The sequence below is a fragment of the Hyperolius riggenbachi genome, chromosome 2 (genome assembly GCF_040937935.1).
Source record: "Hyperolius riggenbachi isolate aHypRig1 chromosome 2, aHypRig1.pri, whole genome shotgun sequence".
NCBI lineage: Eukaryota > Metazoa > Chordata > Amphibia > Anura > Hyperoliidae > Hyperolius > Hyperolius riggenbachi.
The window spans coordinates 6,045,330-6,058,735 of record NC_090647.1 but is presented as its reverse complement, the minus strand read 5'-3'; the positions used below and the strand labels follow the sequence as shown (position 1 = coordinate 6,058,735).

At 44.6% G+C, this 13,406-nt stretch overlaps 1 protein-coding gene across 1 annotated transcript; it reads left to right on the top strand.

Annotated features, from left to right (window-relative positions):
- The first annotated feature begins 2,584 nt into the window (after positions 1–2,584).
- Positions 2,585–13,099, top strand: LOC137542114 (uncharacterized). The gene is made up of 4 exons (XM_068263793.1): positions 2,585–2,681; positions 3,995–4,717; positions 6,495–6,791; positions 12,645–13,099. The coding sequence occupies exons 1-4, from the start codon at positions 2,585–2,587 to the stop codon at positions 13,097–13,099; spliced, it is 1,572 nt and encodes a 523-aa protein (XP_068119894.1).
- Positions 13,100–13,406: the final 307 nt, after the last annotated feature.

The following is a 13,406-nucleotide window of genomic DNA, read 5'->3' as shown; positions in this document are numbered from 1 at the left end:
ACCAGCTTGCTTCAGCCACATGATGTGGGGTACTTGTACTTTATTAAAATCAGGGTTGGACTTTAAAGCAAATCAGCACGGAGTGACAGACAGCAGAGGAGATGACACTAGTGCACACTAACTGTCACTCTGACACTGCTCAGCACAGCAGTTCTGTAGTAAGCTAACACAGTGGTACTACTGTAACAACTAACTAGCACAGACTGCAGTACTAACTACACAATAATACAGTAATCCTATTCCTTAACCTATACTGTAGCTAAGGCTAATAGCAGGCCAGCAGCTGGCCTGGTCTGTGTATAGCAGCTGCTGCAGGCCTGCAGCACACTCTCTGACTGTCACTGAATGAAATCAAGCTAGCTACCTAATAAACAATAGAACAATAGTGTAGTGATAGTAAAGGTGCTATTCACTAAACAGCTTTAGGTTTATCACTGTATACAGCACTTGCTAGGCCAGCAGCACAGGAGCATGTCTCTCAGTGAGCAGTCACACAAGCAAGAGCGAGATTTCTCATCCTGGCACCCCTCCTTAATATACAGGGGGGCCTGGCTAGGGTTCCTTTCTGTGATTGGGTGCTAGGGCTTAGGCTGGGAGCCCTCTGATTGGCTCAATGAGGTCAGGAGGGGCTGGCCAGGGTTCCCTTCTGTGATTGGTTGCTAAGGCTTTTGCTGGGAGCCCTCTAATTGGCTCAATTACGTCATGGACGTCATCTCCATGGTTACAGTACACGGATTTGGATATCCGGCCTCAATATCCGATGGATTTTAGATAGATATCCAAGTTAACTCGGATAGTACTATTAGGATTTGGTGAAGGTATCCGAAATCCGAATCCAAGTCGGATAGTGGAAAAAGATCGGATTATCTGGGTAGTTCGGATATCCGAAATCCGGATGAGCAGCACTACCAGAAAATAGTGTGCACCTGTAAAAAAAAGCCTTTACTAACCTGCAGAAGACTCCTCTCCCCACATGCAGCTCCTCCGATCATCTTCCTGCAACCAGATGCTGCGAAAGTCCTGCGCTGACAGACAGAGAGCAAGGCTACGGGAAGATGGTGCCTGTAGCCCTGTACTGGAAACACAAATAGTCTCTAGTACAGGACTTTGGACGCCATCTTTCCGTAGCCCTCCTCTGCCTGCTAGAAGACTCCACAGGCTGAGGTGAGCTGCCGGCTGCAGGGAGTGAACTGGTGCGGCATCTATTATAGTCCACATGTTAGTTCATCACGGGGGTCCCACAATCTGGTGGGGGGTGGGAACGGCCGTAAAACCACTGTGGCAGCACACCCCCACATGGCATCCCAGGCGACCTTCACAGGGGCGTCGGCCTGGTGGACCACGCAGCATTGTGCAGGAGCGAGGCTTACATCCACCCATGGGCATAACACATGCCGATTATTGTAAGTGGGTGGGAAGTCTGTGAGATCAGGAATGTTCAGGAGCGAGGCAGCCATCCACCTGCAGGTGTAACACATGCTTCAGACCATCCTGCAGCTGCCGCGCTCCACTCCTCTGTCTCTGTCTGTCTTCATTTTTCAAAAATCATGCAGCTCTATCCATTCCCGGCTCCTCCATACTTCTTGGTTAATGGTGTCCTTAAACCATGTGACACGTGTGTGCTGCTGGGTCAGCATGTGTTATGCCCATGGGTGGATGGCTGATTCGCTCCTGCACATTCTGGACCTCACTGATCTTCTACCCGCTGCCAATTATCGGCATGTGTTATGCCCGTGGGTGGATGGCTGACTCGCTCCTGCACATTCCAGGCCTTGCTGATCTTGCACCTGCCACCAGTTCTTGGCATGTATGCCCACAGTGGGATAGCTGTCTCACTCCTGCTCATACCCCCCCTCGCTAATCTCCCACCTGCTGCCAGCTCTAGGGGTTGCAGGTTAGAATTGCAGATGGAGGGAGACAGAGGAGGAGAGGAGAACACCGGCTGGTAAATGTATATTTGCACTATAAGACACACCAAATTCCCCCTCCCCCCACAGTTTTAAGAAAAAGTGCGTCTTAAAGTCCCAAGAATACGGTAAATAGTTTCCTGGTTTGGTCATTGCTTCCAATGAAAAACCGGAAGTGACGTGATGTATGGGCGGAAATGATGCATTTGGGTCACTATATTGGCGGAAGCAGGACGCTCGCAGCTAAATTGCAGAAATCCGATTAAAGTGCGGAAGTCAGCTCAAAATGTGAAAGAAGCATCTGCAAATTTGGCATTAAGTGATGTCCATGTCACTTGAGGTCAGAAGACACTTCCTTCCCCACTAAAGAACTTAACCTCTGCCAATGGATTCAGCATATAACGCACACATGGCTGGTGCTGCCATTGAGGCCCCAGAGCCCAAGACCCTGTCCACTTCACGGTCCCCTACTCTGTCAGACCCTCCAGGTGGTCTCCCACTGACTGCTCCCCATGGCCCCCGCATGTTCTGTAGCTGACCTGCATTGTAATAACTCATCTCTCCTAGGAGCTGTGCTGTTCCGCTCTCCATCTCCAGCCATGCTGCCTGCGTCTTGTCCATTGCATGCATGTTATGTGTAAAAACCATGCGTCGGGCATACAGAAGAGGCAGGCAGCATGACTGAAGACAGAGATCGGGGCGGAGCAGCTGCCAGGAGAGATGAGACATTACAGGACAGCTCAGCTATGGAACATGTGGGGGCCATGGGGAGCAGTCAGAGGGAGACCACCAGGGGGGTCTGGCAGAGCAGGTCCACGGAGCTGACTTTGCTTGGCAGGGGCAGAGGGGCCTCCAAGTTACTTTTGCCCAAATGTTTCCACTAAATCTCAATGTGGACATGACTTGCACATTTAATTCGGTAACAGTAAAAAAGGGCGCAGGAGGCTAGTGGACAAATCGGGCGCCGCCATTCACTCCTATAATAATTATCGTTTAATGGGCGCCGAACAGGAAAAAAGGGCGCCCGAGAATAATAACGTTTTCCAACGGCGCCCGAAGATTTTTCATGTTTTATAACTGCTTGTGATGATTTACGTTTCTTATTTCAATAAAACATTATTTTAAATGTTATCCCTTACTGTTTGTAAAACATTATTATTCACAAAACAAAGCGATCAGTACGTAATGTAAATTGTAATATATTTTATCCCTTACTGTTTTTAAAACATTATTCTACACACAATACAGTGAGTACTAAGGAGGGTCTTAGGTTAAGGCACCAACAGGGTGGTCTTAGGTTTAGGCACCAACAGGGGGGTCTTAGGTTTAGGCACCAACAGGGGGGTCTTAGGTTTAGGCACCACCAGGGGGTCTTAGGTTTAGGCACCAACAGGGGGTCTTAGGTTTATGCACCAACAGGGGGGTCTTAGGTTTAGGCACCAACAGGGGGGTCTTAGGTTTAGGCACCAACAGGGGGGTCTTAGGTTTAGGCACTAACAGGGGGGTCTTAGGTTTAGGCACCAACAGGGGGGTCTTAGGTTTAGGCACTAACAGGGGGGTCTAGGGGTTAGGGTTAGGTACAGGGAGGGTTACTTAGGCACCAACAGGGGGGGTCTTAGGTTTAGGCATCAACAGGGGGGTCTAGGGGTTAGGGGTAGGTACAGGGAGGGTTACTTAGTAAAAAATTTTTAAACGTTATTATACGTTTCACTATTTAAACGGAAGATTAACGTTTTTACAATTGCCGATTTAATGCACATTATTTAATGATTTATAACTTTATTAAACATTAATTTTAAACGAAATACAGTACAATACATTTTTAAACGTTATCCATGCTTATCGTTTAAAACCCCGCGCCCTTTTTTCCCAGCGCCCCTTTTTAACGTACGCATTTAATTCCATGTTTTGAGAGGATTTACACACTTTAAGCAGATTTAATTCAATTTATAAGACCTAATTCAAATTATAGATGACTAATATTTATAGATATTGATTAGATCCCTTTTGTTATTACTGAAATGTATTCATTTTATTCTATATCACGTACGGGAGCTTAATGTCTTTTTTTTTCTGGATTTGTACAGATGCCAAAGCCTGCAGTGATTGCAACTCTACAACAACCGCCAACTGTGCTGCCAAGTCAGGCTACGTGTCGTGTTCCTGCAAGCCTGGATATGTGGGCGACGGTTTGAACTGCACAATCATGGAGTTCTGTGACACCAGTCCATGCTGTCCTGATGGCTACACCTGGGATAATAAACAAAAGCTATGTGCGGACATCGATGAGTGTGCCAGCCCTACACTGAACAAGTGTTCTCCAACAGACACCTGTGTCAACCAAAACGGCACCTACTTGTGTAATAGAAACAGGAATGCCCCATGTGGCAGATCAGAAGACAGCCACTGCACCAGTGAACATGACTGTCTGAGGATCAGTGGGGAAGCTCAGTGTGCTGACCCTTGTTATAACTACCAGCAGGTCAATGGAGCCAACCGGCTGGCCAACATGTCCTCCACCGGAAGATTCCCCACTGACCGGAACCTCTGTGGTTGGTACCGTTATGTTGGCACTGGATCCAGCCTGAAGGAAGGGTGTGTGGGACCTCTGAAGTGTGGATCCCTGGAACCATACACTCTAGGAGGAAGCCACCCAAAGATTGGAGATGGGATCCAGATATTGCCTCTGCTGATCAACAGTGTGGCCTCTGGATGTTACAATGGGCCAAATATTCTTGTGAAAGCCTGTTCTGCGGGACATTACGTCTACAAGTTCTCTGGATCCCTCAAATTTGATGTTTACTGCACAGGTGAGTCACTGTACTGCACAGGTGATTAACTGTACTGCACAGGTGAGTCAATATACGGCACAGGTGAGTCACTGTACTGCTCAGGTGATTAACTGTACTGCACAGGTGAGCCACTGTACTGCACAGGTGATTAACTGTACTGCACAGGTGAGTCACTACTGCACAGGTGAGTCACTATACTGCACAGGTGAGTAACTGTACTGAACAAGTGATTCACTATACTGCACTGGTGAGCCCCTGTACTGCACAGGTGAGTCACTGTACTGCACAGGTGAGTCACTGTACTGCACAGGTGAGTCACTGTACTGCACAGGTGAGTCACTGTACTGCACAGGTGAGTCACTGTACTGCACAGGTGAGTAGCTGTACTGCACAAGTGATTCACTATACTGCACTGGTGAGCCACTGTACTGCACAGGTGAGTCACTGTACGGCACAGGTGAGTCACTGTACGGCACAGGTGAGTCACTGTACTTCACAGGTGAGTCACTGTGCTGCACAGGTGAGTCACTGCACTACACAGGTGAGTCACTATACTGCACTGGTGAGCCACTATTTTACACAGGTGAGTCACTGTACTGCACAGGTGAGTCACTGTACTGCACAGGTGAGTCACTATACTGCACAGGTGAGTCACTGTACTGCACAGGTGAGTCACTGTACTGCACAGGTGAGTCACTGTACTGCACAGGTGAGCCACTGTACTGCACAGGTTAGTCACTGTACTGCACAGGTGAGTCACTGTACTGCACAGGTGAGTCACTATACTGCACAGGTGAGTCACTGTACTGCACAGGTGAGCCACTGTACTGCACAGGTTAGTCACTGTACTGCTGCATCACCACAACATCACCCGCGTCGCCCTGTGCTCCCTCATGCGTTTTGCAATGTTGCTGCTCCACAGGACCTCTGACCTCTTGAGAATCCTAGAACATTCCATTATCATTATGAGATTTTTTTTTCAGTAAATTAATTATGGGCTAAAGGTGGATGACTCAAAAACATTCTGACTCACCGCTTGCATTGAATATTTAGGAAAATCAGAGAAAATATAGTTTGCTTAATAATTTGGAATGTGGTGTAAATAATCCGCATAATTTTGACATTTCTGCATAGAAAACATGAACCTTTCCGTTTCTGAGAGTTTTATTGCTCCAATTTGATCTATTTGCATATTTTTGGTTGAGAAATGCTGAAAATAATCTTTTTTTTTCATTTTTTATAAATATTTTCTCTCTAAAAAAACAAGCAAATTACAAATATAATGAAACGGTATCAAAAGAAAGCCCCATTTGTTCTGAAGAAAAAAAAAAAAAAAACAAGACTGCTGCCGGCTGCACACCTAATAATTGCAGCACCGCAACACAGGAATCAGCCATCATATGACCCTGTGCCACAGTGCGGCGTCATATTCATAGGCCCGCCCCCAGCTCAGTGACGTACGCCTTGCTGGACAGGAAGTATGTCACTGGGATACCCATCAGTCTGTGTGTCGCACCGCGCTCCCGACCTGCACACATACTGCGTCACCCATTGACTTTGTGTCATCATTGCGGCAATTTGGATACTTCTGGCGCATCCTGTCACATCGCGGGAAGTGCGCAAGTCTCAGGGCGGGAATGTGGTGGGTGGAGAGTAATGAAGGGTGGCGCAGCGTGCAAGTGTGCAAAGGGCCAAAATGAAAGTGCCAGAGATCTTTCAACTTAAGCAGGGGCATTGCAGAAGTTTGAAAATTTTCTCGATCTTTAAGAATTATTTATAATTATTTTTTTTTCAGATCCTGACATTAACATCGTGACTACAAGTGCAAGTACAAGAAGACTCCCTGTGGTATCTACAGCTACTCCAACAACAACTAGCACAACTACAACACCAACCACAACACCAACCACTACAACAACCACTCCAACTACAACACCAACCACTACAAGAACAACCACTCCAACTACAACACCAACCACTACAAGAACAACCACTCCAACTACAACACCAACCACTACAACAACCACTCCAACTACAACTTCTACAACTACAAGCACAACCACAAAAGCTGATGAAGACACATGCACAAAATGTAAGTCTGGAACCAGTACAGCTAATAATACACAACACACAAATCTCACCAGTTATCTCACCTTGTTATTCCCCCAACTAATAAAGGTGGCCAAACATCAGGCGACTTGGTGGCCGATCGACCATCAAATTTCAATTATTATACTTATACAAATAATATTGTGGGCCACAACTGGTTGCATTAATTGATAAGAAACGCTGTAAGATCTCGGGCCGTGGCAGTTGGTTGGGTGCACGGTGTTAACGGCAAGTGATATCAGAATGAGAGAAGACACTCCCGGCGCTGGTTATGTATGTATAAATGTGTATGTACATGTATATGTATGTGCATTTATACATTACCTGTCCTGTGTCATGCTGCCCACCCTCTCCCAAATCCGCTGCTGTCCGTTATATCTCCTATACATGCTGGCAGCGTATAAGACATACACACTTATACATAGGGGAATAGCGGCAAGGTGGTGAAAGTGGCAGGAGCGGCGGGCTCCCTTGATTCCTGAGAGATTACATGCTGAAATTGATCGAGTATTGGCCTGCAGTGTATGGGCAGCTGACAAATCAATCTCTAATCAGATTCAATCAGAGAGAGATTTGTCTGTTAGTTGAATCTGCCCATTATCACTAGATGTATGGCTAACTTGAAGGAATCATTGGGCTATTTATCCTACCCCCGATCTACTTACTTGGGGCGTCTTCCAGCCCCTTGCAGCTGAAATGTCCCATGCCAAAGCTCCGCTCTCAGCCACCAGCCGGGCAGTTCAGTGTAAAGCTGCTGTAACCTGATCTTACTGCGCTCACATGTTTACTAAGCAAGCTAGATATGACAGTGCAGTTTCTAGGAGAAGGGAGGAAATGACATTAGAATTGGCTTCAGTCAGAGGGAGCCAAGATGGCAAATGCCAGGAACAGAATTGTCTTTTTTTACTATATAAAATTTGCAGAAATAAAAATACGAACAGTACAATCAGTACAATACATCTATTTTGTTAGTGGAACAAGTAGTTATCTGCTTATATATGTGTTTTTTTCCTGGCATGGCATGGCTGTCCCTGTTGCTTTCATGTAAAAATGCTGTGTGCAGTTACTGCACAGCAATTATAACGGTACTAAAAAAGCAAATATTAAAGGGCGCTGCTATCAATATAACTCACACAATCTACATGATATGAAGTCTAATATATGTACACTTCCTCCTGCTGCCCTTCCCTCAGGATCTGGGATATCCGCTTCCAAACAACCGCATATAAAATCTATAGAGAGTGGCGCTGGACTTATTTTGTTTTTATTCAATAAAATCCCTGTATATCCAAAAGAGTGAAGGTACTTCAGTATCAGTTTTAATATCAGTTGGCTTCTAAAGTCATATAAAATCCACAACAAGATTATCGAAATAATGAATAAATTATAAAAATAAAAAAATTTAAATTAAAATGAAATTAAAATAAGAGTCAAATCGATAACGCCAGTTAAGCACCAGGGCATTAAAATAATGTTTGTATGAGCCCGCAAACCTTAGCAGCAATATTGTTACCAATTTGTTGACATATCACAATATGCCCATAAACTCATACAACCACCATACACACTACTCTCACCGGAGCCACCTGATTCCCTTCAGTGGGGGTAGTCCAACTGGGATCTAACTTCGTGATATCTGAGTCTCATAAAACTCTATGTTGCATAAACGTCGTCCTCCGGTGACTAACCATGGTAGCCAGTGTCATACAGACTGAGTTCACTGCCCAGAATGAGCTTCTGATATGTCCGGAACTTATAGTCCTGCAAGATTTGAATGACTCACGAATCTAGCAGCTTTGTAGGGTAAACCTTCTGATGGGGACCTCCACCGGCGGCCTTGCACCTCGTTCCCGATTCGTCGTCTGTAGATAGCCATCCTCCGTGCCGCGGCTGCTGTACGCATAAACCTCACAGTTATCAAAGGCTGGATTCGCAAGGGAGATATGACTTCCGGGCAAGTTGCTCTCTGGGAGTGATGTCACTTCCCCACGGACTCCCTGCATTCCACTCACAGCCGATTGTCTCCAGGCCTGCGTACGTCGGCTGAGGGGTGCGCAATTGAATGATAGTTGGTGGGAACAACTTTACTCTTTGTTCGGGGACCTGTAGATCAACATGTTTTGATGGCTACATGTGTCGCTGGTTTATAGCAAGCCTATAGCTTTAGGCTTGCTATAAACCAGCGGTTCTGGATGCTTGCTTGGCTTCACAAGGGCAAAAAGGGATAATTTGCATATTCAGTAGCAGTGCATTGTGGGTAACCACAAATGTTCACTTATAACTGAATTATTGCAAATTTCCTTCTGTTTTAAGAAGGCAATTACACCAAGCTTTGCTTTTTTAGTAGGAGGGCTTTTTGGTTTCTTTTATCCCCCTATACATTCCTAGTAGTTTGGGTCACCCTGAGCTGCTTGGTTACTCTGTTGTTCTCGTCAAAGCCCTATTTCATACAGCCTTTTCAATCCCTGCTATGTACTGAGGAGGACCAAAAGTTTGAAACAGGCTGTCTACATGTGGGTTTGATATGGCTGTGTACAACTTAAAGCTATAGGCTTGCTATAAACCAGCGGTTCTGGATGCTTGCTTGGCTTCACAAGGGCAAAAAGGGATAATTTGCATATTCAGTAGGGCATTGTGGGTAACCACAAATGTTCACTTATAACTGAATTATTGCAAATTCCCTTCTGTTTTAAGAAGGCAATTACACTAAAGTGTTTAGAAAGAGGGTGTTCCTCCCAAACCTTGAGGATGTTGTTCAGATGTTCACTTATCCTCCTGCTTAGTTCCCTTTTTGTACATCCCACATATTTTTTGCCACCTGGGCATACAAGGCAGTAAATAACACCCTTTGTGTCACAAGTAATCAGCTCTTTAACCACTTCAGCCTACAGTGCTGTTCACCTTGTGCATCCGAGCATCTTTCACCTCCCACTCATTTGCCAATAACTTTATCACAATGAAATGATCTATATCTTGTTTTTGCCACCACCATTTAGGCTTTCTTTGGGTGGTACATTTTATTTTACTAAGAATTATTTTATTCTAAATCCATTTAAACAGGAAGATTAAGAAATAAATGGGAAAAAAATGATTATTTCTCAGTTTTTGAACATTATAGTTTGAAATTAATACATGCTACCATAATTAAAACCAATGTATTTTATTTGCCCATTTGTCCCGGTTATTACACCATTTAAATTATGTCCCTATCACAATGTATGGCGTCAAAATTTTATTTGGAAATAAAGGTGCATTTTTTCAATTTGCGTCCATCACTATTTACAAGCCTATAATTAAAAAAAATATATTAATATACTCTCTTGACATGCATATTTAAAAAGTTCAGACCATAGGTAAATATTTATGTTGTTTGTTTTTTTAAATTGTGATTGCTTTTTATTTACTGTAATTTTTGGTGTAGGAGGTAAACAGCTAACTATAAATGAAATATTATGTATTTAAAAATGTATGTGGGTGTAGTTTTACTATTTGGCCACAGTCAAAAGGTCCTGGAAGTGAACAATCTTGCTTCCAGAAACTAGAATGAAGAAGGGAAAAAAAAATGTTTATGCAGAAAGACCGCGACAACTGATAAGAGGCCGACGGATTTTCTGCGGGGGACTTAGATTGATGAATGGGAAGTATATTCCCATTCATTGATCTGTGGGCTAACGGCAGGCCGCGGGAGCATGCATGGGAGCACGCACGATCATGCGCCTCAGGCACTGGCAGCAGCACAGTCTATCTGGACTGAAATATCCATCCAGATAGACTTAAGTGGTTAATTCTATATGTCTCACTCCCCCCACCCACTTCACTTAACTTGCTATAACCTCTAGTTGTATTACAATTATGACACCTCCCACATCTAACAAACCCACCTCCTGCTCTTCTTTGGGTCATCCCTCCCCCATTGACTGCAGTAGCCACCTTAAGTCCAATAATACTAGACTTTCTGTGGATAAAGGATGGATATTCTGAGAGTATCTCCCTCAGTATCTTATCCCCTTGTAAAATCTCCCAGTGTTTTCTAATAATTGCCTTTACTTGTCCCACCTGGGGATTATAGCTCAAGTTTCATCTCAGTGAGAAATCTCCCCCTTCCTTCTTCACTCTCTTCTCCAAAAGATCCCTCGGTTCCACCTTTTCTACTTCTAGTTTGGCTTTTTCTATAATACCTTCTCTATATCCCTTCTCTCTGAATGTTCAGACATTACTTCTACTTCCTTTCTGTACTCCACCACCTCAGTACAGTCCCGTTTTAACCTCATGAACTGTCCCTTTGGGACATTATCCAGCCATGCTGGTAAATGGCACCTACAGGCCAGGATATAACCGTTAGTCACCGGATGAGGACGTTTATGCAATATAGAGTTTTATGAGACTTTTTAAGTGACATCACTCCCAGATAGAAACTTGCCCAAAGTCATATCTCCCTGGCGAATCCAGCCTTTAATGATTTCGGGGTTTATGCGTACAGCAGCCGCGGCACAGAGGACGGCTGTCTACGGATGACGAATCAGGAACGAGGTGCAAGGCCGCCGGTGGAGGCCCGCATCAGAAGGTTTACCCTACAAAGCTGCTAGATTCGTGAGCCATTCAAATCTTGCGGGACTATAAGTTCCGGACGTATCAGAAGCTCATTCTGAGCAGTGAACTCAGTCTGTATGACACTGGCTACCACGGTTAGTCACCGGATGAGGACGTTGATGCAATATAGAGTTTTATGAGACTCAGATATCACAAAGTTAGATCCCAGTTGGACTACCCCCACTGAAGGGAATCAGGTGGCTCCGGTGAGAGTAGTGTGTATGGTGGTTGTATGAGTTTATGGGCATATTGTGATATGTCAACAAATTGGTAACAATATTGCTGCTAAGGATTGCGGGGTCATACAAACATTATTTTAATGTCCTGGTGCTTAACTGGTGGTATCGATTTGACTCTTATTTTAATTTAATTTTCATTTTTATTTTCATTATTGATTTTTTTAATTTTTAAAATTCATTCATTATTTTAATAATCTTGTTGTGGATTTTATATGACTTTAGAAGCCAACTGATATTAAGACTGATACTGAAGTACCTTCACTCTTTTGGATTTATAGTGATTTTCACTCTTTTTGGATATACAGTGATTTTATTGAATAAAAACAAAATAAGTCCAGCGCCACTCTCTATAGATTTTAAATGATAACGGTACTAATGCCAGTTATGCTGCATGCGTGCATAAGGTGCAGATGGTGCTAGCGTGTCCTGCAGTACACAAGTAACATAATGCACATTACCCTGGCAACACACTCATTACCTGGGAATCGCAGGTTGTGCTAATTGCACACTGCACATAACTGACATAAGTGGCAGTAACACTGCAGTGCACAGGCAAGACAACACAGCATACCCAGCAATTGAAAATGCCAAACAAAATAGCGGACTTTAGTAGTTTTCTAAAAAATACGGCTGCATTCTTGGATAAACCCAGCGCACCGGAATTGTCTGTTTGGCAGTTTATATTGCTGTGTGTTATGCGTTGCTGCAAGTGTAAGCTTTGGCTGCAAGGGTTAATACTGGTTTGCATTTGATCTGGCCACACCCCTTTGCACCGCTATTTACCCTACTTATTGTCTGTGTGGGATGAGCAAAGCAGCCTTGTTCTTCTGAATGCTTCTGGAAGCCCTACCAGCCAGGCTCCAAGCTGCAGCTCTCCTTATCCCACCACAGCCCATAATAATTACAGCCATGTGAGCGAGATTGTAGCTCTAGCTCTTCTGAATGCTTCTAGAAGCCCTACCAGCCAGGCTCCAAGCTGCAGCTCTCCTCTCCTTATCCCACCACAGCCCATAATAATTACAACCATGTGAGCGAGTTTGTAGCTCTAGCTCTTCTGAATGCTTCTGGAAGCCCTACCAGCCAGGCTCCAAGCTGCGGCTCTCCTTATCCCACCACATCCCATAATTACAACCATGTGAGCGAGTTTATAGCTCTAGCTATTCTGAATGCTTCTGGAAGCCCTACCAGCCAGGCTCCAAGCTGCGGCTCTCCTTATCCCACCACAGCCCATAATTACAACCATGTGAGCGAGTTTGTAGCTCTAGCTCTTCTGAATGCTTCTGGAAGCCCTACCAGCCAGACTCCAAGCTGCAGCTCTCCTTATCCCACCACAGCCCATAATTACAACCATGTGAGCGAGTTTGTAGCTCTAGCTCTTCTGAATGCTTCTGGAAGCCCAACCAGCCAGGCTCCAAGCTGCAGCTCTCCTCTCCCACCACAGCCCATAATTACAACCATGTGAGCGAGTTTGTACCTCATGTATTTTGTAGGATGGCTGGTTGGATGCATTTGTGTTTCCCTAAATGTCACATTGTATGCATGAACTGTCTAGTTGCATGCTGGTATAACTGGGCCAATCCTAAGGAGGGAATCTCAATGATTCTAGTGCTTGGCTTAACTGAAGAATACTGAAGCAATTCTGCAGAACTCAGAGCCTTTATTTTGTTTGGCAATTTTTGTTGTGTTGGAAGCTTTGAGCGCTGGATTTCTCAGTCACAATCACCATTGCCTGATCAGATGGGACATCTTACAGCTCTTGTGTTTCTCTT

What these genes read in the sequence shown, in the direction of transcription:
- LOC137542114 (XM_068263793.1), top strand. Translation starts at nt 2,585, where the DNA reads ATGACTGAAGACAGAGATCGGGGCGGAGCAGCTGCCAGGAGAGATGAG. An exon ending in ATTTGATGTTTACTGCACAG is followed by an intron (nt 4,718 to 6,494) that starts GTGAGTCACTGT and finishes TTTTTTTTTCAG; the next exon opens with ATCCTGACATTAACATCGTG. An exon ending in TGAAGACACATGCACAAAAT is followed by an intron (nt 6,792 to 12,644) that starts GTAAGTCTGGAA and finishes ATCCCACCACAG; the next exon opens with CCCATAATAATTACAACCAT.